At 44.0% G+C, this 26,875-nt stretch overlaps 1 protein-coding gene and 1 long non-coding RNA gene across 8 annotated transcripts in view; one reads left to right on the top strand and one right to left on the bottom strand.

Moving 5' to 3' along the window:
- The window catches only part of LOC134732071 (uncharacterized), a 259,878-nt gene that overhangs the window by 120,140 nt on the left and 112,863 nt on the right, over positions 1–26,875 (top strand). The window lies entirely within an intron of this gene.
- The window catches only part of CCDC60 (coiled-coil domain containing 60), a 204,086-nt gene continuing 177,287 nt past the window's right edge, over positions 77–26,875 (bottom strand). For 4 of the 6 annotated variants that reach the window (XM_063614687.1, XM_055239775.2, XM_055239776.2 and 1 more), the window contains 7 exons: positions 25,079–25,163; positions 21,645–21,716; positions 18,832–18,894; positions 18,015–18,140; positions 12,663–12,794; positions 10,378–10,567; positions 77–509 (listed from right to left, as the gene is read on the bottom strand). In XM_063614687.1, the coding sequence (XP_063470757.1) occupies positions 408–509; positions 10,378–10,567; positions 12,663–12,794; positions 18,015–18,140; positions 18,832–18,894; positions 21,645–21,716; positions 25,079–25,163 (770 nt within the window). In that variant the 3' untranslated portion in view covers positions 77–407. The remainder of the gene's footprint in view (positions 510–10,377; positions 10,568–12,662; positions 12,795–18,014; positions 18,141–18,831; positions 18,895–21,644; positions 21,717–25,078; positions 25,164–26,875) is intronic. The other 2 variants (XM_063614688.1, XM_055239773.2) reach the window with 2 other exon arrangements.

The raw sequence follows: 26,875 nt of genomic DNA, 5'->3' as shown, positions 1-26,875 counted from the left end.
AATGGTAACTGTTGTTATTAGGATCTAAATACCACACCTGAATTCCATGGCCCCAGCTCTTTCCCAGACAGACATCAAACATTCAGTTCAATTTTATTCTCCAGTATTTGAGGGAGGTAAATAGGGTGAAGGAATCCAAAGAGGAAGTAGGTAGAGTCAGGCTGGATCATTGAAGAACAGAGACTGGTAGGTTGTGTCTGAGGTGTGGAATTGAGGGGAGGGCCACCTGGGACCATCCCCCTCTAAAAATGTTGCTGGAAGTCAGTCTCCAGATGACCCTACTGTAAAGGGTCATCCATAAAGAGCATCCATGAGGGTAGTCAGGAGGCAGGAACACAGGCAGGATACAGGAACATGATATAGGCAAACACTCCTCCACTGAGACAGCTGGTCAACCCAGGCCCAGCCTACCTCAGGGCACTGTAGGGCCCAATGGGTATGTTGATCCGACTCTGCAGCCAGCTGATGTAATCCTCTTGAGGCATATGGATGATATGTTCTCGTACAAACTGTGAGGTAGACACAGTGGGAATCTCAGAATTTGGTCTGAAAAGTAGACTCCACCTTCTCTCCCTCCCCTCAAGATCCTGGAAGATTTGTGATTGAGACTGGTGGCCCCAGGAATACCATTCAGGCATTCATAATCTTGGAGCATCAGATTGGGGTGGTTCTTTGGTGAAGAGGACCCCTTTCCAGCTTCCTAGCTCAGCAGGCTAATGTTAAGCCCCTTCTTGTTGCTGTTGATGCAAGGAAATTTGGGGAGGACAGGAAGTCCCAGCTATCTGCATTTTTCTTTCTTTTCTACTCCTTAATATCTTTTCAAACAATCATTTGTCTTTAAACATTTTTGGTTTGTTGGCTGGGCGCGGTGGCTCACACTTGTAATCCCAGCACTTTGGTAGGCCGAGGCGGGCGGATCACGAGGTCAGGAGATCGAGACCACGGTGAAACCCCGTCTCTACTAAAAATACAAAAAATTAGCCGGGCGTGGTGGCGGGCGCCTGTAGTCCCAGCTACTCGGAGAGGCTGAGGCAGGAGAATGGTGTGAACCTGGGAGGCGGAGCTTGCAGTGAGCCGAGATTGCTCCACTGCACTCCAGCCTGGGCGACAGAGTGAGACTCAAAAAAAAAAAAAACATTTTTGGTTTGTAAATCCCTTTCAGAATTGATGACAGCTATGGGCTTGCTTTCCTGGAAAGGGTTTAAGACACACAAAAGGCCTAAGAGTTTCATGTAGACCCCCACATCCAGGTTATTAGAAATTCTGTGATGTTGGGTGGCTAGCAAGATGGCTGAATAGGAACAGCTCCAGTCTGCAGCTCCCAGCGAGATCAACACAGAAGGTGGGTGATTTCTGCATCTCCAACTGAGGTACCTGGCTCATTTCATTGGGACTGATTAGACAGTGGGTGCAGCACAGAGGGCAAGCTGAAGCAGTGTGGGGTGTTGCCTCACCCAGGAAGCACAAGGGGTCAGATAATTCTCTCCCCTAGCCAAGGGAAGCCGTGAGGGACTGTACTGTGAGGAGCAGTGCATTCTGGCCCAGATACTATGCTTTTCCCATGGTCTCTGCAACCCGCAGACCAGGAGATTCCCTCGGGTGCCTACACAACCAGGACCCTGGGTTTTAAGCACAAAACTGGGTGGCCATTTGGGCAGACACCAAGCTAGCTGCGGGAGTTTTTTTCTCATACACCAGTGGCACCTGGAATGCCAGTGAGAGAGAACTGCCACTCCCCTGGAAAGGGGGCTGAAGCCAGGGAGCCAAGTGGTCTAGCTCATTGGATCCCACTTCCACGGAGCCCAGCAAACTAAGATCCACTGGCTTGAAATTCCCACTACCAGCACAGCAGTCTGAAGTCGACCTGGGATGTTGGAATTTGGTGGGGGGGGAGGGGCGTCTGCCATTACGGAGGCTTGGGTAGGCAGTTTTCCCCTCACGGTGTAAATAAAGCCACCGGAAAGTTCAAACTGGGCAGAGCCCGCAGCAAAGCCACTGTAGCCAAACTGCCTCTCTAGATTCCTCCTTTTTGGGCAGGGCATCTCTGAAAGAAAGGCAGCAGCCCCAGTCAGGGGCTTATAGATAAAACTCCCATCTGCCTGGGACAGAGCACCTGGGAGAAGGGGTGGTTGTGGGTGCAGCTTCAGCAGACTTAAATGTTCCTGCCTGCTGGCTCTGAAGAGAGCAGTGGATCTCCCAGCACAGCGCTCAAGCTCTGCTAAAGGACAGACTGCCTCAAGTGGGTCCCTGACCCCCGTGTCTCCTGACTGGGAGACACCTCCCAGCAGGGGTCGACAGACACCTCATACAGGAGAGCTCTGTCTGGCATCAGGCTGGTGCCCCTCTGGGATGAAGCTTCCAGAGGAAGGAACAGGCAGCAATCTTTGCTGTTCTGCAGCCTCCACTGGTGATACCAGGAAAACAGGGTCTGGAGTGGACCTCCAGCAAACTCCAGCAGACCTGCAGCAGAGGGGGCTGACTGTTAGAAGGAAAACTAACAAACAGAAAGGAATAGCATCAACATCAACAAAAAGGACATCCACACAAAAAACCCATTTGACGGTCACCAACATCAGAGACCAAAAGCAGATAAATCCATGAAGATGAGGAAAAGCCAGCACAAAAAGCCTGAAAATTCCCAAAACCAGAATGCTGCTTCTCCTCCAAAGGATCACAACTCCTCACCAGCAAGGGAACAAAACTGGGCAGAGAATGAGTTTGACAAATTGACAGAAGTAGGCTTCAGAAGATGGGTGATAACAAACTCCTCTGAGCTAAAGGAGCATGTTCTAACCCAATGCAAGGAAGCTAAGAACCTTTAAAAAAGGTTAGAGGAATTGCTAACTAGAATAACCAGTTTAGGAGTCTGTTCCAAGATGGCTGAATAGGAACAGCTCCAGTCTGTAGCTCCCAGCATGATTGATGCAGAAGACAGGTGATTTCTGCATTTCCAACTGAGGTACCTGGTTCATCTCATTGGGACTGGTTGGGAAGTGGGTGCAGCCCATGGAGGGCAAGCGGAAACAGGGCAGGGCATCACCTCACCCAGGAAGCACAAGGGGTTGGGGGATTTCCCTTTCCTAGCCAAGGGAAGCTGGGACAGACTGTACCTGGAAAATCAGGAAACTTCTTCCCAAATACTGTGCTTTTCCAATGGTCTTAACAAATGGCACACCAGGAGATTATATCGTGTGCCTGGCTTGGCAGGTCCCATGCCCATGGAGCATTGCTCACTGCTATGGCAGCAGTCTGAGACCAACCTGTGAGGCAGCAGCCTGGCAGGGGGAGGGGCATCCGCCATTGCTGAGGCTTGAGTAGGTAAACAAAGTGGCCGTGGAAGCTTGAACTGGGCGGAGTCCACCACAGCTCAGCAAGGCCTGTTGCCTCTGTAGATTCCACCTCCGGTGGCAGGGCATAGCTGAACAAAAGGCAGCAGAAACTTCTGCAGACTTAAACGTCTCTGTCTGACAGCTCTGAAGAGAGTACTGATTCTCCCAGCATGGTGTTTGAGCTCTGGGAACAGACAGACTGCCTCCTCAAGTGGGTCCCTGACCCCCATGTAGCTTAACTGGGAGATACCTCCCAGTAGGGACCGACTGACACCTCATACAGGTGGGTGCCCCTTTGGGACGAAGCTTCCAGAGGAAGGATCTAGCAGCAATATTTGCTGTTCTGCAATATTTGCTGTTCTGCAATATTTGCTGTTCTACAGCCTCCACTGGTGATACCCAGGCAAAAAGGGTCTGGAGTGGACCTCCAGAAAACTCCAACAGACCTGCAGCTGAGAGACCTGACTGTGAGAAGGAAAACTAACAAACAGAAAGGAATAGCATCAACATCAACAAAAAGAATATCCACACCAAAACCCTATCTGTAGGTCACCAACAACAATGACCAAAGGTAGACAAAACCACAAAGGTGGGGAGAAACCAGAGCAGAAAAGCTGAAAATTCTAAAAACTGGAGCACCTCTTCTCCTCCAAAGGATCGCAACTTCTTGCCAGCAATGGAACAAAGCTGGATGCAGAATGACTTTGACGAGCTGACAGAAGTAGGTTTTAGAAGGTCGGTAATAACAAACTTCTCCAAGCTAAAGGAGGATGTTTGAACCCATTGCAAGGAAGCTAAAAACCTTAAAAAAGATTAGACGAATGGCGAACTAGAATAAACAGTGAAGAGAAGACCTTAAATGACCTGACGGAGCTGAAAACCAAGGCAGAAGAACTACGTGAAGAATTCACAAGCTTCAATAGCTGATTCAATCAAGTGGAAGAAAGGGTATCAGTGGTTGAAGATCAAATTAATGAAATAAAGTGAGAAGAGAAGTTTAGAGAAACAAGAGTAAAAATAAATGAACAAAGCCTCCAAGAAATATGGGACTATGTGAAAAGACCAAAGCTATGTTTGATTGGCGTACCTGAAAGTGATGGAGAGAATGGAACCAAGTTGGAAAACACTCTGCAGTATATTATCCAGGAGAACTTCCCCAACCTAGCAAGGCAGGCCAACATTCAAATTCACAAAATACAGAGAACACCACAAAGATACTCCTCGAGAAGAGCAAACCCAAGACACTGAATTGTCAGATTTACCAAGGTTGAAATGAAGGAAAAAATGTTAAGGGCAGCCAGAAAGGGCAGGTTACCCACAAAGGGAAGCCCATCAGACTAACAGTGGATCTCTCAGCAGAAACTCTACAAGCCAGAAGAGAGTAGGGGCCAATATTCAACATTCTTAAAGAAAAGGATTTTCAACCCAGAATTTCATATCCAGCCAAACTAAGCTTCATAAGTGAAGGAGAAATAAAATCCTTTACAGACAAGCAAATGCTGAGAGATTTTTGTCACCACCAGGCCTGCCTTACAGCAGTGCCTGAAGAAATCACTAAACATAAAAAGGAACAACCAGTACCAGACACAGCAAAAACGTGCCAAATTGTAAAGACCATCAATGCTAGGAAGAAACTATATCAACTAATGGGCAAAATAACCAGCTAACATCATAATGACAGGATCAAATTCACACATAGCAATATTAACCTTAAATGTAAATGGGCTAAATGCCCCAATTAAAAGTCACAGACTGGCAAATTGGATAAAGAGTCAAGACCCATCACTATGCTGTATTCAGGAGACCCATCTCATGTGCAGAGACACACAAAGGCTCAAAATACAGGGATGGAGGAAGATGTATCAAGCAAATGGAAAGCAAAAAAAGGAGGGGTTGCAATCCTAGTCTCTGATAAAACAGACTTTAAATCAACAAAGATCAAAAGAGACAAAGAAGGCCATTACATAATGGTAAAGGGATCAATTCAACAAGAAGAGCTAACTATCTTAAATATAGATGCACTGAATACAGGAGCACCCAGATTCAAAAAGCAAGGTGTTAGAGACCTACAAAGAGACTTAGACTCCCACACAATAATAATGGGAGACTTTAACACCCCACTGTCAATATTAGACAGATCAAGGAGACAGAAGTTTAACAAGGATATCCGGGACTGGAACTCAGCTCTGCACCAAGCAGACCTAATAGACATCTACAGAACTTTCCACCCCAAATCAACAGAATAGACATTCTTCTTAGCACCACATCGCACTTATTCCAAAACTGACCACATAGTTGGAAGTAAAGCACTCCTCAGAAAATGTAAAAGAATAAAAATCACAACAAACTGTCTCTCAGACCACAGTGCAATCAAATTAGAACTCAGGATTAAGAAACTCACTCAAAACTGCACAACTACATGGAAACTGAACATCTTGCTCCTGAATGACTACTGGGTGGGTACATAATGAAATGAAGGCAGAAATAAAGATGTTCTTTGAAACCAATGAAAACAAAGACACAACGCACCAGAATCTCTGGGACACATTTAAAGCAGTGTGTAGAGGGAAATTTATAGCACTAAATGCCCACAAGAGAAAGCAAGAAAGATCTAAAATCAACACCCTAACATCACAATGAAAAGAACTAGAGAAGCAAGAGAAAACAAATTCAAAAGCTAGCAGAAGACAAGAAATAACTAAGATTAGAGCAGAACTGAAGGAGATAGAGACACAAAAAACTCTTCAAAAAATCAATGAATCCAGGAGCTGGTTTTTTGAAAAGATCAACAAAATTGATAGACCGCTAGCAAGACTAATAAGAAAAGAGAGAAGAATCAAATAGACGCAATAAAAAATGATAAAGGGAACATCACCACCGATCCCACAGAAATACAAACTGCCATCAGAGAATACTATAAACACCTCTACACAAATAAACTAGAAGATCTAGAAGAAATGGATAAATTCCTGGACACATACACCCTGTCAACACTAAACCAGGAAGAAATTGAATCTGAATAGACTGATAACAGGCTCTGAAATTGAGGCAGTAATTGATAGCCTACCAACCAAAAAAAGTCCAGGACCAGATGGATTCACAGCCAAATTCTACCAGAGGTACAAAGAGGGGCTGGTACCATTCCTTCTGAAACCATTCCAATCAATAGAAAAAGAGGGAATCCTCCCTAACTCATTTTATGAGGCCAACATCATCCTGATACCAAAGCCTGACAGAGACACAACAAAAAAAGGGAATTTTTAGACCAATATCCCTGATGAACATCGATGTGAAAGTCCTCAATAAAATACTGGCAAACTGAATCCAGCAGCAAATTCAAAAGCTTATCCACCACGATCAAGTCAGCTTCATCCCTGGGATGCAAGGCTGGTTCAACATATGCAAATCAATAAACATAATCCATCACATAAACAGAACGATCGACAAAAACCACATGATTATCTCAATAGATGCAGAAAAGGCCTTTGACAAAATTCAACAGCCCTTCATGCTAAAAACTCTCAATAAACTATATTGATGGAATATATCTCAAAATAATGAGAGCTATTTGTGACAAACCCACAGCCAACATCATACTGAATGGGCAAAAACGAGAAGCATTCCCTTTGAAAACTGGCACAAGACAGGGATGCCATCTCTCACCACTCCTATTCAACATACTGTTGGAAGTTCTGGCCAGGGCAATCAGGCAAGAGAAAGAAATAAAGGGTATTCAATTAGGAAAAGAGGAAGTCAAAATGTCCCTGTTTGCAGATGACATGATTGTATATTTAGAAAACCCCATTGTCTCAGCCCAAAATCTCCTTAAGCTGATTAGCAACTTCAGCAAAGTCTCGGGATACAAAATCAATGTGGAAAATCACAAGCATTCCTATACACCAATAACAGACAGAGAGCCAAATCATGAGTGAACTCCCATTCACAATTGCTACAAAGAGAATAAAATACCTAGGAAACCAACTTACAAGGGATGTGAAGGACCTCTTCAAGGAGAACTACAAACCACTGCCCAACGAAATAAAAGAGGACACAAACAAATGGAAAAACATTCCATGCTCATGGATAGGAAGAATCAATATCGTGAAAATGGCCACACTGCCCAAGGTAATTTATCGATTCAATGCTATCCCCATCAAGCTACCAATGACTTTCTTCACAAAATTGGAAAAAAACTACTTTAAAATTCATATGGAACCAAAAAAGAGCCCACATTGTCAAGTCAATCCTAAGCAAAAAGAACAAAGCTGGAGGCATCACACTACCTGACTTCAAACTATACCACAAGGCTACAGTAATCAAAACTGCGTGGTACTGGTACCAAAACAGAATTATAGACCAATGGAACAGAACAGAGGCCTCAGAAATAACACCACACATCTACAACCATCTGATCTTTGACAAACCTGACCAAAACGAGCAATGGGGAAAAGATTCCCTGTTTAATAAATGGTGATGGGAAAACTGGCTAGTCTTAGGTAGAAAGCTGAAACTGGATCCCTTCCTTACACCTTATACAAAAATTAATTCAAGATAGATTAAAGACTTAAATGCTAGACCTAAAACCATAAAATCCCTAGAAGAAAACCTAGGCAGTACCATTCAGGATATAGGCATGGGCAAAGACTTCATGACTAAAACACAAAAAGTAATGGCAACAAAAGCCAAAATAGATAAGTGGGATCTGATTAAACTAAAGAGCTTCTGCATAGCAAAAGAAACTACCATCATAGTGAACAGGCAACCTACAGAATGGGAGAAAATTTTTGCAATCTACCCATCTGACAAAGGGCTAATATTTAGAATCTACAAGGAACTTAAACAAATTTACAAGAAAAAAATAAACAACCCCATCAAAAAGTAGGTGAAGGTTATGAATAGACATTTCTCAAAAGAAGACATTTATGTAGCCAACAAACAAATGAAAAAAAGCTCATCCTCATTGGTCATTAGAGAATTGCAAATCAAAACCACAATGAGATACCATCTCATGCCAGTTAGAATGGCGATCATTAAAAAGTCAGGAAACAACAAATGCTGGAGAGGATGTGGAGAAATAGGAATGTTTTTACACTGTTGATGGGAGTGTAAATTAGTTCAACCATTGTGCAAGACAGTGTGGTGATTCCTCAAGGATCTAGAACCAGAAATACCATTTGATCCAGCAATCCCATTACTGGATGTATACCCAAAGGATTATAAATCTTTCTACTATAAAGACACATGCACATATATGTTTACTGCAGCACTATTCACAATAGCAAAGAGTTGGAACCAACCCAAAAGCCCATCAGTTATACACTGGATAAAGAAAATGTTGCACATATACACCATGGAATACTATGCAGCCATAAAAAGGATGAGTTCATGTCCTTTGCAGGGACATAGATGAAGTTGGAAATCATCATTCTCAGCAAATTAACACAGGAACAGAAAACCAAACACATGTTCTCACTCATAAGTGGGAGTTGAACAATGAGAACATATGGACACAGGAAGGGGAACATCACAAGCTGAGGCTTGTCAGGGGATGGGGGGCTAGGGGAGGGATAGCATTAGGAGAAATACCTAAGGTAGATGACAGGTTGATGAGTGCAGAAAACCACCATGACACATGTATACCTATGTAACAAACCTTCACGTTATACACATGTATCCCAGAACTTACAGTATAATAATAATAATAATAATAATAATAATAATAATAAGTTCTGTGATGTTCTCTCTAGGAAAAGAGCTTGCTAAATTTTATTAGTCAGGGCTGAGAACTCACCTCAAATAAAAGAGGAGCCCCTAGTACTCCCTCTTCTTACCCATGCAGGGACTAGCTTTTCCAAGTCCTCCATAACTTCAAGTGGAAGTTGGACCCCATAACTGGTAAGTAGAAGGTGGAAGTGCCCTAGAGTTGGTTTTGGCCTAACCTGCTAGAATCTTTCCTGAAGGAGCCTCACAGGTCAGGGGGAGTAGAGTCTTGGCATTTGAATTTGTCTACAAGGTCATCCCCCTCCTTCCACTCCTAACCTTGCCCTCATTAACACACCCAGGTGATTCTGTGGAAGGGCCTGCCTGGTATGAAAATGTCAAACGCTCCATAGCCTGTCAAGGCCTGGGAATTTGACCTTTTGAGTCACTTCTTTACCAGGAGGGAGGCATTGAAGGCCCTGTTAAAATGCACGTATGCCATCTGATAAAATTAAAGAAGTGACTTCATTAACCTCTGCTAACACCTTACTGTGGAGTCCTTGTATTGCTGATACATTTTGACAAAGCACCAGGAACTTCTTCTGGTGATGATGGTGAATGACTACGGAAAACTGTTTAGTGGCTCCTAAATTTTTATCTTGACCTTCAAAGGTCTGCACAGATTGACCTCTCCAATCCCCTGGGAACTATGCACTCCTTGCCTGCTTCCTTTCACACTCACTGACTGCCAGTGAGTTCTTCCAACAAGTCGTGTGCTGCTTTGCGATCTTTGCACACACTGTCTTCTCTTCTTCATCTGCTCTTTCCCTTTCTCTTCATGGTGCCGTCTTCTCATGGTTCCGGTCTTGCCTTAAATTCACCTTTCCAGTTGCCTGAGTTAAGGTAGATCCCTCAAACTTACATACGGGGCTCCTCAAACTATATCGTGCATAGACACCCGGAATCCCATTCAAATGTAAACTTGGAGTTGGCAGATTGACTTGAAACCTGCAGTTCTGCATTTCTAACAAGCACCCAGGTGAGGCCCATGCTGCTGATCCATGGACTACACTTTTAGTAGCAAGATAAAGGACTCCTTATTACTGCCCATTTTTTATGCCACCCCGAAGCCTCTGAGTTTCCAGGGGGTACCATTTATATAGAATATAATGTCCCTTGCAATTGGAGTTGGGCAACCAGGTAATGGGACAATCCCTCTACTATTAGAATATGAGCTCCATAAATGAGGGGCCTTTGTGTCCCCAGCACTTAAACAGTGCCTGAATGTTGAGAGGTGATTGAATGAGGACACCTGAAACACTGTGGAGGGGAAGGAGGTGGTGTTTACCTCAATAGCCACAGCGATGTCAGGGGAGCACAGTTCCCAAATCCTCAGATCCTGCAGCACCTTCAGGAGGACATGGGGTCGAATCCGCAAGTCCAGGTTTTCTCCAAACTTCTGCAGTTTCACCAGGATCTTTTTGGCGGGGCGGAAGTTCTTTAGATCCTCTGGCAGTTTGGACAACAGATCAAAGTACCTTCAATTCCAAAAGGAGAGGACAAGTTAGGCAGCTGCTGGAAGATCTGAGCACCTCTGGCCATCCACCTGCACTTTCTGCTCTCTGTGATGTCTCCAGGGCAGCAGGATTCTTTATCTAGGGACCTTTCCTCTGTGACCCACAGATCAGGCACTTCTTTACTTTTAGGTGTAGGAAAAGATGGAGAATGACTTGCATTTCCTTAAAAAATAAAACAAAGGTACGATTTCAAGGGATGTATTTGTAATTTTTCTATCAGACAATGTGAAATGTTAGAAGAAAGAAATGGACTTTGGGATCTGAAACTTCTGAGGGTTAATCAGGTCGGAGTGGATGTACACACATCTGTGGGATGTCTACTAGGATGCAGGATGCGCTCACACACAAGATGGTGTGTGTGTATTTTCTATCTCTTTGATTAATGAGCAAGGTTGGGTCAAAGCTTTGTGTATTTCAGTGTTATGTGAATGTGAGAGTAGTTTTGGAATCCATCCTTGAAGAACCTACTTGGTCTCATCTACCTTAGGTCTAACCTAAGGAGATGGTTCAGATGTGATCAGGTCTTAAGGCTGGTAGATCTCTTAAAAACTCCCTCACCCCTTGCTATATATGTGCCCGTTGTGGAAAATTTTGAAGATGAAGTTGATCATCCATTTTATATTTTGGGCTTCTCATACTGCTTTATATTCTAGGATATATATTTATTATATTGATTCCTGCCTCCTTGTTTAGAATAAAGTCTCGTTGAGGAGAAGAGGAAACTTGTCTGAGTTATTCAGTATTCAGATTGCTAGAATACTGCCTAACTCATAGTAGGTGCTCAATAACTATCATTTGAAAGACTGAATGAGTAATTGGATGCATGAACAACTACAACTCAGCATCGTCCTTACTAGGCTGTGGTCTGTTTGACTTGATTTTAACAATACTATGGAGGGCAATTACTTCCCCCATAATAATGACAGAAATTCCACCATTAGATTTGTGGGCTGAATCTCACTGTGGGAGGACCAGCATTAATTTCCTTCTGTAATACCTTTATGTGAGTTAGATCATAACACCCTTCCTCCTCCTCCCAACTTCCCTCCCACAGAGGGAAGAGGGTTTGCAGAAGACCCTTTACTCCCTTTCATAAGAGGGTCCCTCTTAGAAGACTCAAGTATCTTCAGGGCCAGACATTGCTTGTGAGAGTGATGTTCTGGGATGTGAGGAGGTGTAGAAGTTCCAACACCTCTGCAAAGACTCCAGGAACCTGCTCGTAAGTTCCCGTTTCACATTATAAAACTCATGGAAGGGATTCTGGGTACATTTTTTACTTTCTCATCTTACTCTTAAATATTAATGTATTCACCCTGCTAGGATGGGGTTCAGGACACCACAGTTCAGTAGATTCCAATTCTGTATTGCAAATGAGCATACAGACTGAGGTTAGACAGGAGTTTGAATCTTAAATTCACCAGTTAACTGATGGTGTGACCTTGGACAAGTGAATTTACCCCTCTGAGTCTCTGTTTCCTTGTTTGTGAAATGCGGGTTAATATGTATTATTTTGTTGGGGGGGATAAAATAGACAATTTATGAAAATTGCTTATGTAGTGACTGCCATCCAGTAATCACTCAATTCATGTTGCTTTTTTTGTTGTTACTTATCATCACCCTTATGCTGTGGCACAGTGTTTCTAGGATATGACTGCCCGATTTTGCATTTTTTAGGGATTATGTTACTTGGGGGGATGCAGTGATCACCCCATAGACCTCAGAATCTGTAGAAATTTTCAGGTTGATATGCCTCATCTGCCTGTCCCACAGGGCCTGGCAAGGTTGTCCTTATTTGCAAGTCTGAATCAAACAGCAGGTAAATATGGAGAAAACAATGGGTTGGATTATCTGTGATTTCAGAAACCAGGAGCTTTGGGCCTGATTGTGCTCTGGATTTAGTGTGTCTGGGGGGTGGGGGATCCTATTGGTGGCCAGTGACAGTTTTGGAGTAATGCCTGTCTATGCTTTGAAGGACAGTGGAATCAATAGTGATCTTGTAATAACAACACCCTGTCCTCTTCCAGGGACCATCTTATGTGGTTCTTAGTGTATTTACCAGTGGTCTGCAGTTTCTTCTGCATCTCCTTTTACTACAGATATGTGATGTCTCATTTTTGCTATGTCCTTTTGAAAATTTGAGACAAGGACAAAAGCACGGAACTTCTGGATACCTCTGTCTTCTTGGCGCCTACAAGGTTGTATGAGAAAGAGAGAGAAGAATAAGATCCCCTCCTCCTGTAACCATCTTAGCTGCCCTTTGAGATCTGACTTAAACATTCATGAGGCTTTTCTTAACCCTGTCAGCTAGTCTTTAACTTAGGTTCTGGCTTTTGCCACAAGAGGATACAGCTCTCTCCAAGGTCCTGAAGCACTGTTTAAGCACAGTTAAATCTAGTCACTTTTTATTAGCTTTCATTCTCTTCCTAATTCTGATTGTATTTACATAGCTTTTCAGTCTCTAAGATGGGGAATAATGATGATTCCTATTTGCCAGAGGTGAGGATTAAATGATATAATGGGTGTAAACTGTTGAGATTCATGCCAGACACACAGTAGGTGTTAACTCGTGCTGGTTCCTCTCTTCCCCACTCCCTTTATCATCTTGTGCCTATGTTCTGTCTCTCCAATGAGACTTTATATTATAAATATCACCATGTCACCCCACTGCATACAGCTTTCAATGGCTTTTCAGTTTACTCAGAATAAATTCTTCTCCAAGACTCTAAATTATTCAGCCCCCACATTTTCCAGCTTTATCCTCATCCTTTCCATCCCTTCTTTTCCAGAATTTTATCCTTTTGGTCATGATCAAAGTCTCTGAGATGCCAGGCGTGGTGGCTCATGCCTGTAATCCCAGCACTTTGGGAGGCTGAGGTCAGGAGATCGAGACCATCCTGGCTAACACGGTGAAACCCCGTCTCTACTAAAAAAATACAAAAAAAAATTAGCCGGGCGTGGTGGTGGGCGCCTGTAGTCCCAGCTACTCGGGAGACTGAGGCAGGAGAATGGTGTGAACCCGGGAGGCGGAGCTTGCAGTGAGCCGAGATCGCGCCACTGCATCCAGCCTGGGCGACAGAGTGAGACTCCGTCTCAAAGAAAAGAAAGAAAAACAAAGTCTCTGAGATAAAGCTCTACCTCCACAGCTGGGCTATCACAGCCTTTTATAATCTGGCTTGTCTAGCTCTCTGATCACCTTGCAAACACCGTATGCCCCAGCCACACCTGACTACTGGCAGTTCCCTGGCTCTCTGTGCCCCTCTGACTTCTGGGACCTAGCTGTTGCTTTTCCTTGAAACTCCCTTCCACCCTACTTTTCCAGCATGACTTTTTAAAAAATTGTTTTAGATTTGGGGCTACATGTGAAGATTTGTTACATAGATAAACATGTGTCACAGGGGTTTGTTGTACCTATTACTACATCACCCAGGTATTAAGCTCTGTACCCAATAGTTATTTTTTCTGCTCCTCCCCCTCCTCCCACCATCCCCCCTCAAAGTAAACTCCAGTGTCTGTTGTTTCCTTCTTTGTGTTCATAAATTCTTATCATTTAGCTCCCACTTATAAGTGAGAACATGTGGTATTTGGTTTTCTGTTCCTGTGTTAGTTTGCTAGGATCATAGCCTTCAGCTCCATCTACGTTCCCAAAAAATACATGATCTCCTTCTTTTTTATGGCTGCATAATATTCCGTGGTGTATATGTACCACAAATTTTTATCCAGTCTGTCATTGATGGGCATTTAGATTGGTTCTGTGTCCTTGCCATTGTGAATAGTGCTGCAGTGAACATTCACATGCATGTGTCTTTATGGTAGAATGTACCCAGTAATGGTAGTATATACCCAGTAATGGGATTGCTGGATTAAATGGTAGTTCTGCTTTTAGCTCTTTAAGGAATAGCCATACTGCTTTCCACAATGGTTGAACTAATTTACACTCCCACCAACAGTGTATAAGGATTCCTTTTTCTCCATGACCTTGCCAGCATCTGTTATTTTTTGACTTTTTAATAATAGTCATTCTGACTGGTGTGAGATGGTATCTCATTGTGGTTTTGATTTGCATTTCTCTAACGATCAGTGATGTTGAGCTTTTTAAAATATGCTTCTCGGCCACACGTATGCCTTCTTTTAAGAAAGTGTCTGTTCATGTCCTTTGCCCACTTTTCAATGGGTTGTTTTTCTTTTGTAAATTTCTTTAAGTTCCTTATAGATGCTGGATATTAGACCTTTGTCAGATGCGTAGTTTGCAAATATTTTCTTCCATTCTGTGGGGTGTCAGTTTACTCGGTTGATAGCTTTTGCTGGGCGGAAGCTCTTAAGTTCAATTAGATCCCATTTGTCAATTTTTGCTTTTGTTGCAATTGCTTTTGGTGTCTTTGTCATAAAATCTTTGCCCATTCCTAGGTCCAGGATGGCATTGCCTAGGTTTTTTCCAGGGATTTTACAGTTTTGGGTTTTACATTTAAGTCTTTAATCCATCTTGAGTTGATTTTTATGTATGGTGTAAGGGAGGGGTCCAGCTTCAATCTTTTGCATATGGCTAGCCAGTTATCCCAGCACCATTTATTGAATAGAGAGTGTTTTCCCCATTGCTTGTTTTTGTCACCTTTGTCAAAGATCAGATGGCCATAGATGTGCAGCCTTACTCTGGGCTCTCTGTTCTGTTCTATCAGTCTATGTGCCTGTTTTTGTACCAGTGTCATGCTGTTTTGATCACTGTCACCTTGTAGTATAGTTTGAGGTCAGGTGACGTGATTCCTCCAGTTTTGTTCTTTTTGCTTAAGATTGCCTTGGTTATTCAGGCTCTTTTTTGGTTCCATATAATTTTTAAAATAATTTTTTCTAGTTCTGTGAAGAGTGTCTTTTTGGTAGTTTGATAGGAATATAATTGAATCTATAAATTGCTTTGGGCAGTATAGCCATTTTAGTGATATTGATTCTTCCTACTCATGAGCATGGGATGTTTTTCCATTTGTTTGTGTCTTTGATTTCTTTGAGCAGTGTTTTGTAATTCTCATTGTAGAGATCTTTCACTTCCCTAGGTATTTTTGTGTGTATTTGTATTAGCTGATAGCAGTCTTTCCTTTCTACATTTAGTGCTCCTTTCAAGATTTCTTGGAAGGCACTTTTGGTGATGATTAAGTCCCTCAACATTTGCTTATCTGAAAAGGATCTTATTTCTCTTTCACGTAGGAAGCTTAGTTTGTCTGGATATGAAATTCTTGGTTGAAGATTTTTTTCTCTAAGAATGTTGAATATAGCCCCCTAATCTCTTCTGGCTTATAGGGTTTCAGCTGAGAGGTCTGCTGTTAGCCATATGGGGATCCCTTTTTTGGTGATCTGCCTTTTCTCTCTAGCTGCCTTTAACATTCTTCATTTTGACCTTGGAAAATCTGATGATTATGTGTCTTGGGGATGATCTTCTTGTGTAGAATCTTGCAGGAGTTGTCTGTATTTCCTGAATTTGACTACTGGCTTCTCTAGCAAGGTTGAATAAGTTTTCATGGATGACATCCTGAAATATATTTTCCAAGTTTGTTCAGCATGACTCTTTGGGTTTGAATTCTAGCTTTACTACTTAGCCATTGGAGAAACTTTGACAAGAGGCATCTGTGAGCTCACTTTTATCATCTACAAAATAAGTCTAATGATAGCACCTATCTCATAGGATTGTTGTGAGCATTAAATGATACATAAATACAAAGCTCTTACATCCATGACTGGTACATAGTAAGTGCCCTGGAAATATCATCTATGTTTATTAAACTGAAAATATTGTTTGCAGCTGTGTGTGGTGGCTCATGCTTGCAAACCCATTGGCCTTTTGGGAGGCCAAGGTGAGAGAACTGCTTGAGGCCAGGAGTTTGACACCAGCCTGAGCAATATAGCAAGACCCTACCTGTAAAAAAGCCCCAAAAACCAAAAACCAAAAAACTTAGCACTCAAGGCTGCAGTAAGGTACGATCATGCCACTGAACTCCAGCCTGGGTAACAGAGCAAAACCCTGTCTCACAAAAAAAAAAAAAAAAAAAAAAAAGAAACACAAAAAAAGAAAAGAAACTGCTGTTCCTCCAAGGAGATCTTTCTAAGGGCTGTCCTGGGCCAGGTGGGGCATCCCTTTTGTGTTCAGGCTGCTTCCTCCCACAACCTCCAGACCCCTGTGTGCTAATTTCCTGTTTACTTTTCTGTCTTCCCTACTGGACTGTTAGCTCCCAGAAGGAAAGGGCAAGGATTAGTCTTCTCCAAACCCTAGCCCCAGAGCATTCAGCCCATCAGTGCTGTGAGAATGAGAGTGCAATGGGCCATCATGCAAACTTTGTTGTATAGATGCATTCGTCAGGATGGATGGTCTCTGGAGTCAAGGAGTAGGCTAGAAAGGGCAGAAGTCATTGGGTTGTCAGAACAGGGAAGAAAAACTTTCAGTGGCTTTCTGGTGCTCTTAAAATCAAATCCCACATCATAACTCTGGCATTTGTGGCTTGCATGATGCAGCCCTCATCTACCACTTGTCCGTCCTCTTCAAATTCTCCATGTCCATTCTAGACTTGGGACTTTGCATGTACTTTTCCTTCTTCTTCTTCTTCTTTTTTTTTTTTAGAATTTTTTAGCCATTTTTATTTTCTTCTTTTTTTATTTTATTATTATTATACTTTAAGTTTTAGGGTACATGTGCACAACGTGCAGGTTTGTTACATATGTATACATGTGCCATGTTGGTGTGCTGCACCCATTAACTTGTCATTTAGCATTAGGTATATCTCCTAATGCTATCCCTCCCCCCTCCCCCCACCCCACAACAGTCCCCCGAGTGTAATGTTCCCCTTCCTGTGTCCATGTGTTCTCATTGTTCAATTCCCACCTATGAGTGAGAACATGCGGTGTTTGGTTTTTTGTCCTTGCGATAGTTTACTGAGAATGACATATACACCATGGAATACTATGCAGCCATAAAAAATGATGAGTTCATGTCCTTTGTAGGGACATGGATGAAACTGGAAATCATCATTCTCAGTAAACTATCGCACTTTTCCTTCTACCTGGAATGTCATTCCACCTTCTCATCACACTGCTGGCTCTTCCTCATCATTCAGGACTCACCTAAAAGTCACCTACTCAGAGAGGTCTTCCCAGATTTCCCAATCTAGATTAGGTACCTATGCTCTCTATCTCTCTGTCTCATAGCACCCTGTTCTCTTACTGTAGGACAATGATTAGAATTTGTACCTATATATTTATGGATGCAGTTATTTTGTTTCTGCCCATATTTTCCAGGAGACTGTGAGCTCCCTGAGGACAGAGAACAAATTCTTCTTGTTTGTGATATAGCCCCAGCACCTGGCACCTGGCAGGCGTATAGTAGGCACCCAGTGAATGCTGTTTGAATGAATGGATATATATGTGCCCTTACTTCATGAGGATTTCCATCTTGTCCTGCAGGCAGAAGCCAGCCTCCTGGGCTACGCTGTAAAACTTGGCCCTCATGGTGTTACACACCCCACTCTTGTAGCGGATGTTGATGTCACAATTAGTGCGGCTGTGGACACAGATAAGAAGGGCTTGGGGGATGGAGCCCAGGGATGTCCCCTAGTAACCTGGGTTCCACTCTGGCCCCCCTTGGCCCCAAGGTGCTCTGCATGGAGGACTCCCTGTAGCCACCTGGGTTCTCTGCCCTCACCTGGAGCCTCCCTAAGAATCTCCCTGGATGTAGAAAGGACAGATCTTCCCAATAGCATCAGGATGGTTGTTCAGACCTGATTAAATGAGCCCACAGTGGGACAACTGGTCACTGGAGCCCAGCAAATGTTAAGGACGGGAGATGGAATTTGGAGCTCAGAGATTCAGGCTCAAAGTCCAGCTTCACCACTTCTTATCTGTGTGGCCTCGGGCAAGACATTTCACGTGGCCAGGTTTCAGCCTGCTCCTTTATAAGATGCGATAGTGCTCCTGCCTCATAGGATTGGTTTTGAGGAACAAGCCAGGTAATGAAGACAGAATGCTTTTCATGGTGCCTGGCACAGTGGAGGAGTTTCTTGCCGTTGTCTGCATTGCTGCTCAGCTGCTTGACTATGAGTCCCTAAACCTGGGGGATCCCTTGTCCTTCAGCATCTTCTATGGCTTTAGGGAGTCTAGTCTGCATTGGGTCATTTCTACACCCCCGGGAAGATAGAGGGTGTGGTCACGACATTCCCTCTTGCGTGGCTCCTTCCATTGCCCTCCTGGCTTACTTTTTAGACTTCTTCTGGACTGGTTGGATGTGGCTTTCTGCACTTGTACTGCTGGATCTCTCACTGAAACACAAAAGGATGGTTTCAAGTTGCTCAGAGTCTGCTTTTCAAGAAAAGAGTGCCCCCAGTCCTCCATGGCACCTGCTAGCTTCCAGGATTCAGGCAGGGGACGTGGCTCTAATCAAGCACCAGTCACAGAACTCTATGAATTTCTTCCCACCTCTTGACCTTTCCTCCTGCCATATCCCTTCCTGGAGTGTCCTCTTTGTTTCTTTTCTACCTACTTAAATCCTACCCTGCCTTATGGTCCACAGCAAGTCCTGTATATCTGAACTCTCCTGTCTGACTTTGACCTTCCGCCTCTGCATATTGTCGGGATTACGTCTTTTCTGGATCTCAGTTTCATTTGTGTAAAACTGTTCTCTTCGTCTGGAGGGTGAATTGTCTTAGGACCTTTCCACACTCCTCTCCATGCCCAACACTTAACACTGGACCAGGTGCAGATTTAGTGAAGCCCAACATCCATTTTACCCCTTGTCAGTCTGTGAGCAAGCAGCTCCCTTCTGGATGATCAGTTTCCTCATCTGTGACCCATCAACTCATCATGCCATCCAACCATTTCTAGGTGTGGATGATTGAATCCTCGTATGGATACCCCCTCCTGTGACTCTGCCTGGGTAAGCTTCCTAGAGGGGGATGAAGAGCCCCTACCCCTGCCCACCACCCCCCCATGCCTTTCTCCAGGATCCTTGTTTAGGGACTTGGGCTTTCAGCACCATTGTCTAACACCTTCTCTCTGACCCTGTTTCCCCTTCTTTCTTCCAAATGCTTGGAAAACTGTCTGACCACTTTATCTGTGGCTCTGGGGGAGGGGGTGGTAAGACTGTTTTCCTTTTTAATATGATGTGTGGGTAACCCTTTGCTTCTAGCCCTGTGGCATTTGGAACTTCTTTAGGCAGGCAGGCCTGGCCATTTTCCAGACCCCTCCCCATAGAAAAGGTCCTGGCCTTTGCTAGTTTCCCCAGAAGCTCACAGGACTAGACCTGGAGGTCTTAGGCCTAGTAGGCAAATCCTCATCCTACTTGGGTAAGAAGCAGACCCCCATTAACAATATCCAGAAAGCCTTGATTTTGGATTCCAACCAGCTGCCCTAATCCCTGCAGATGAATCCTTTGGGGGAGCATGGTGGCCCTGACCTTCCTTCTGTAGATGGCTCTCTTCTCTTCAAGAGCTTTGACAGTGATTCAGGGAGGAGGTGGGAGGTAAAGAAAGTGGTGTTATTAGGGAGTGATAAGCAAGAGACAGAAATAAGCAACAAAAAACCCTTCTGCCTGTCTCACTCTGTGCCCCCCGCCTGGCCCTCTTTGAGTTTCAGCTGCACTGGTCTTTGCTTGGTGCCCCTGAGCCTAAGCTTCCTCCTCCCCCAGGACCTTTGCATACACTATTCCCCCTGCTTGGAACAGCATTCCCACCTTTTCCACCTCATAGCCTAGTCAATTCTCCTTTGTCCTTAAGTTCTCAGCTTAAACATCAGACTCAGTGTTGGTTAGCACCCAACACCCCTACTTCTTTTTCAGAACAGTTCAGTCATGATGTTACGGCTAGCTGTAGGATTATCTGAGAAATGCTTGACTCTCCCATTAGATCGGCAATTCTTAAGCATGGGTAGAATTCAAGGGGTCCATGAATGCAGATGGGAAAAAAGTTGCATCTTTAGTTGAACTAACTTTCAACCAAAACGGAAATTGCAGGTATTTGCCTATCACATTACAATTGAGAGATAATTTGAAAAATCATTTATACTCAACTCTAATCCAAAATTACAGGAGTTAAGTCTTGTTATATAATGCATTGTGAAAGACATGCATAGATTACCATATTCCAAATTTGATTGTAATATTGCAATCTAGATTACTATAAATTTCTTAGTGATCTTTTGTAATGTATAGTATGCATTTAAAAACATTTTTCTTAAAGGAGTCCATAGGTTTTCTCAGACTTCCAAGGAGTCTATGGCACATAAAAGGTTATAACCCCAGCCCAGACACAGAGATCCATGAGGGCAGGCTGTGTTTGTGTTTGTTTCATTTGCTGCTGAATCCCCCAAACCTAGCACAGTTACTGGCACAGATGGGGAATCTAAGAATGTTCTCTAAATGGGCTGGGCTCATGCCTGTAATTCCAGCACTTTAGAAGGCTGAGGGAGGCGGATCACTTGAGGTCAGGAGTTCGAGACCAGCCTGGCCAACATGGTGAAACCCTGTCTCTACTAAAAATACAAAAATTAGCAGGGCATGGTTGTGCCTGCCTGTAATCCCAGCTGCCTGGGAGGCTGAGGCAGGAGAATCACTTGAACCCAGGAAGTGGAGGTTGCAGTCAGCCGAGATCACACCACTACACTCCAGCCTGGGTGACAGAATGAGACTCCATCCCAAAAAAAAAAAAAAAAAAAAAAAGAATATTCTCTAAGTGAACAAATAAATTGGGGTAAGATCGCCACCTCCTCCATTATAAATTACCCAAGTAGAGAGAAAGAGACGTAGTCTTGTGCCACGTCCTCCTTACCTCACTTCTCCATGACTAGAAGATTTTAACTTGATGGTATATAATTGTTGGGGAGAAATACCTGAATTCTCACCCCTGGCCCTGCAGTAAAGGGGCTTGTTTCTAGTTAGGTCATAAGAAGGAAAAAGTTCCCTCTTTCCTGTCCCACTTTCCATGGTCTGGGGAGGAGCGGCGTCCCTGCAGTGGCCCCTGTAAGTGTGGGCTGCGTTCGGAGGCACCTGCTGCAGGCTCGCTCCAGGCTTTCCTACCTTGATTTGCGGGTGGTCTGCATTTCATTATAGGCAGAATTACTCTTGTTTTGTTTCAGCACTGACAAGATGCTGTAAGGCAAAATGAGTCCTTTAACAAGGCGCTGAATTCATGAAGATTTTGTGCAGTAACTACGTGTGGGAGGAGGGGGAGTTCTCTCTCTAGAGCAAGAATCTTCAGACTCTATTGAGCACAGCACTCACCTGGGGAGTTTGCTAAGAATACAGATTCCTCGGCCACATTTCCTGGGACTTGAATACATTGGGCCTGGAGGGGGGCCCCAGAAGCTGCATTTAGATCACACACACAGGTACACACACACACACATGCACACACACACACACTCTCTCTCTCTCTCTCTCCTAAAATTCCCCGCCATACAGCAAAATACTGTGAAATAATGCCCACCTGAAGTGCTTGTTAAAAAAATACAGCTACTGGCCAGGCGTCGTGGTTCATACCTGTGATCCCAGCACTTTGGGAGGCCAAGGCGAGTGGATCACTTGAGGTCAGGAGTTCCAGAACAGTTTGGCCAACATTGTGAAACCCCGTCTCTACTAAAAATACAAAAATTAGCCGAGTGTGGTGGTGCAGGCCTGTAATCCTAGCTACTCGGGAGGCTGAGGTAGGAGAATCGCTTGAACCAGGGAGGCGGAGGTTGCAGTGAGCCGAAATCGCACCACTGCACTCCAGCCTGGGTAACAGAGCATGACTCTGTCAAAAAAAAAAAAAAAAAAATATATATATATATATATATCACTACCTCTGGATATTCTGATTCAGTGGGTTCTGGGATGAAGAGGCATAGAAATTTGTATTTTTCACTAGTACCCCAACTGCTTCTGATCTTCAGGGACACTGCTACCAGATTTTAAGAAAAGGCTGTATTTTTAGATGGCTAGGGGGCAGCCCGGCCTTGATGCTGGGGGCTGGATGTGTTGGCTTGTAGGGATTTCTGAAGGCCCCACAGTTCGATGTCAGCCTTGATGGGAGCAGATTTGGGATCTAAAGTGAGAAAGGAATCCAGCTTCTAAAGTGAGGGGCAAAAGAGAATCTGCAGCTTTTCCTATAACCGTCTCTCTGTAGCTCTGCACTGAAGCTTCAATGTCTGCTGCCTTAGCAAAAGATTAGGGAGATTTTTTTCCCAGAGGACTTAATGAGGAAGGGAAACTTCAACACATTCTTGCCCTGTAACCATGGTTATTTTATCATTAAATTGAAAGCAGATGCCATGTGATGGGTCTCATGAGAACCAGGTTCTAGAGTGGTTTTGTCTTTGAAGACCTTATGGAAGTCACTGCTTGTTGCTCTTTGACATCTATGAGATGGGGTGATGGTAATGGTGAATGTACCTGTCTCAGCAGGAGAAGATTCCGTGGGGCAACATGTGTGAGATAAAAGTAACAACCGTCCTCACCACCATCCCCACCACCAACCTCACTGCCATTTATTGAATACTTATGCTATGCTGGGCACATGCTAATGTGTTAAATAAATGCATTATCTGATTAAATGCTTAAAATGTTTCATTGAAGTAGATGTTATTTCCATAACATTAGTAATATTTTACAGGGATGATATTATCTAATTCTCACTACAACCCTTTGGGATGGGCTGCTAGTGAGCCTCATTTTACAGAATGAGAATCAGACTCAGAGAGGTGAAGCAGCTTGCCCAACATCACCCGGCAATCAGTCATGGCCGTGGAGCCTGATCTTAGTCTGTCTGATTCCAAAGCCAAGCTTTGATGCGACACAATCTCATTCTGTAGATGAGAAAACAGAGGTTTAGAGAAAGGCTAGGTGACTTGTCCAAGGGCAACAGGTTTTGGATCCACATCAGTCTGACTCCAAAGCCAGTGCTTGTGCTGTGAGTTCTCACAAAGGAAGGAGCCTTATTGAGCTGATGCTTCATTATTATTGTCTGTCTCTAATGCTTATAAATCAGGCACAGCAGTGGGGGCCTTATGGGTCAACGTTGTCTCTGAGTGCCTCCAAGTGCCACCTTCCAAGAGCAGCCCCAATGAGAGTCGAGGCAGCAGCCAGCGAATTCATCATTCACAAGCAGAGAGGAGGTGTGATGCATGTGAAAGTGTGCAGTGAACTGTAATTATGGTAATAACAATAACCAATAAGTCATAGGTGGCATCCCAGTGGGCTGAAGGCGATGATGAACCTCTTCTAGTGCCTCATTTATTTTCAGGAAGGAATTTGCTTACTCAGAGGAATCCACACTTGGGAAGGGAACTCTGGCTCTAGGCTGTGTGCTCTCTGGGGCTTTTAGAGGTCAGAAGTCTGTGGACGAGGCTTCCCACCAGAAAGAGAATGTCTTAGGTTCAAGTCTGATAGTACCTCCTTATGAGCTAATCATATCGGTTGCCGGCTTGAAACTTCAAAGGATTCCTGCTGCTCTTAGAATAAAAACCAGAATCCTTGAGTTTCATCCCTTTTTGGCTGCATTTCAGTTCCTTGAAGGTGTTGTGGTCCATTTTGACCACGTTTGCACATGTGCTGCCTATAATACTGTCTTCCCCACCTCCCTACCCACCCATGCCAGCCTCATCAGGCTGGCTCATTTACATGCTTTATCCAAATCTCAGCTTAAAGCTTCTTCCTTGAAGGAAACTTCTCTGATCCCCATCCCCAACTCAGGCTAGGTCAAATGCCATTATTATTTGTTCTCACAGTTTCAAGCTTTCCTTTAATGGACACTTCTCACAATAATAAAGAGTACACAGCCCATACATGTTCATAAGTATTCACTCAAAGGAGGAATGAATAACCAGAAGATTCCTGAGAGGCAGTGTGGCAGAATGGCAGAGAGAATGGTTTCTGGAATTAGAAATGTCTGGATTTGCCAGGTATGGTGATTCACACCTGTAATCCCAGCATTTTGGGAGGCTGAGGTGGGAGGATTGCTTGAGCCAGGACTTCGAGACCAGCCCAGGCAGTATAGCGAGACCCTGTCTCTACAAAATAATAAAAAATTAGCCAGATGTGGTGGTGTGTGCCTGTAGTCCCACCTACGTAGTAGGCTGAGTTGGGAGGATCACTTGAGCCCAGGAGTTGGAGGCTGCAGTGAGCTATGATTGTGCCACTGCACTTCAGCTTGGGCAACAGAGCGAGACTCTGTCTCAGAGACAAAAATAAATTGGTAAGAAAGGTCTAGATTAGACTCATGGCCTTATCAATCACTAGCTGAGTGACCTTGAACTAGTCACATAGGCTCTCTGAGCCTCATTTCCTGATTTGTAAAATAAAGATAATAGTACCTACCTTGTAGGATTATTGTAAGAACTCAGAGAGGTGATACACATAAACAACACAGCTCAGTGCCTGTCACAGAGAAAATGCTCAACAGTTGGCAACTACTACTGTTAATGTGATTGCTATTATTCTAAGCTTTATTTGCCCCAGAAGTCAAGAGCACATACCTGGGTGCTTTTCTTTGCATCCCATTTTCTATTGTGACTGTCCTCCGGGCATCTTCCCGAACCATCTCCAGGAGCTTCTGCAGATCTGATGAGAATATGAGAGGTCACTCTTAACCAGAAGCCACCCCTGAGACAGGATTGTGCAGGACAGGGTGCAGCCCCCAAACTGGGGTCACCTCTGCTCCTGAGGGTTGGGGATCTGGAGAGGGATTCCACTGGGGTCCAGAAGAGGTGGCTCATAGTGTTGGGCATGTTGCAAATCTGACCATGCCACGCCCCTGCTTAAAACCCATCAGTGGTTCTCTGTGTTACGTTTGGCTAATGCCTGTAATGCCAGTACTTTGAGAGGTCAAGGCAGGTGGATCGCTTGAGGCCAGGAGTTTGAAACCAGCCTGGCCAACATGGTGAAACCCTACCTCTACAAAAACTACAAAAATTAGCTGGGTGTGGTGGTGGGTATCTGTAATCTCAGCTTCTCGGCGGGCTGAGGCATGAAAATTGCTTGAACCTGAGAGGCAGAGGTTGCAGTGAGCCGAGATCGTGCCACTGCACTCCAGCCTGGGTGATACAGTTAGACTCTGAATCAAAATAATAACAATAATAATAAAATAAAAACTAAAACATTAAATTCTTTCAACACGGCCTGTGAGGCCTGCCAGGATCCAGCTGCTCTTTTTATCCCCGGTTTTATCTCCCTTCCCTTCCCCACCTTAAACTCTACTGCAGCCAGAGAGAACTGTTTCCAAAGCTGAGAATAAATCATCTTGCTCAGGAAACCCTCTCTGATCTCCATAGGCCTGAATTTTTAAACCAGCAATCCACAGGCTGAATTCAGCTTACAAAAGGGTTTTATTTGATTCCATGTGGATGCCAACCTTTTAACACTGGAAGATTTCACATGAAAATCCAGACCTTCAGCTTCCCTAGAAAGGAGTCTGGGATGGGACTATGCTGCCTCCATTCCTGCTGCATGCTGGACATGCCTTTAGATAGGTGAGTGCTCTCCAGCTCCCCACACTCGCACCACTCCTCCTTGCCTTGGCCTAACTTTTATTTTCATATTTAGTATTGATTTTGGCCGGGTACAGTGGCTCACACCTATAATCTCAGCACTTCAGGAGGCCGGGGTGGGAGGATTGCTTGAGTTCAGGAGTTCGAGGCCAGCCTGGGCAACATGGAGAAACCACCATTTCTACTAAAACAAAAATATAAAAAGATTAGCTAGGCATGGTGGGGTGCACCTGTATTCCCAGCTATTCAGGAGGCTGAGGTGGGAGAATCACCTGAGCCTGGGAAGTCAAGGCTGCAGTGAGCCAAGATCACACCACTGCACTCCAGCCTGGAAGACAGAGTGAGACTCTGTCTCAGAATAAAAGAATATTGTTGATTTTTGTATAGTATAGAAATATTTATTCATACCTGACTGTTATGGGTTGAATTGTGTGACCCTCTCTGCCAAGATATGCTGAAGTCCTAATCACCAGGACCTCAGTCGCTGACCTTATTTGGAAATAGGGTCACTGCAGATGTAATGACTGTTGTGTCATTTAACAATGGTGACCCATCTTGAGAAATGCATCATTAGGTGATTTTGTCATTGTGTGAACATTATAGAGTGCACTCACACAAACCTAGATGGCATAGCTTACTATACACCTGGGCATAGCTTACTATACACCCGGTATATACAGCTTATTGTTCCCAGGCCACAAACCTGTACAGCATGTTACTGTACTGAATACTGAAGGCAATTATAACACAATGTTAAGTATTTGTGTATCTAGGGATAACAGAAAA

This window comes from Symphalangus syndactylus, chromosome 13 (genome assembly GCF_028878055.3).
Source record: "Symphalangus syndactylus isolate Jambi chromosome 13, NHGRI_mSymSyn1-v2.1_pri, whole genome shotgun sequence".
Classification (NCBI taxonomy): Eukaryota; Metazoa; Chordata; class Mammalia; order Primates; family Hylobatidae; genus Symphalangus; species Symphalangus syndactylus.
The sequence above is the reverse complement of the archived record's forward strand: the minus strand, read 5'-3'. Positions and strand labels throughout refer to the sequence as shown.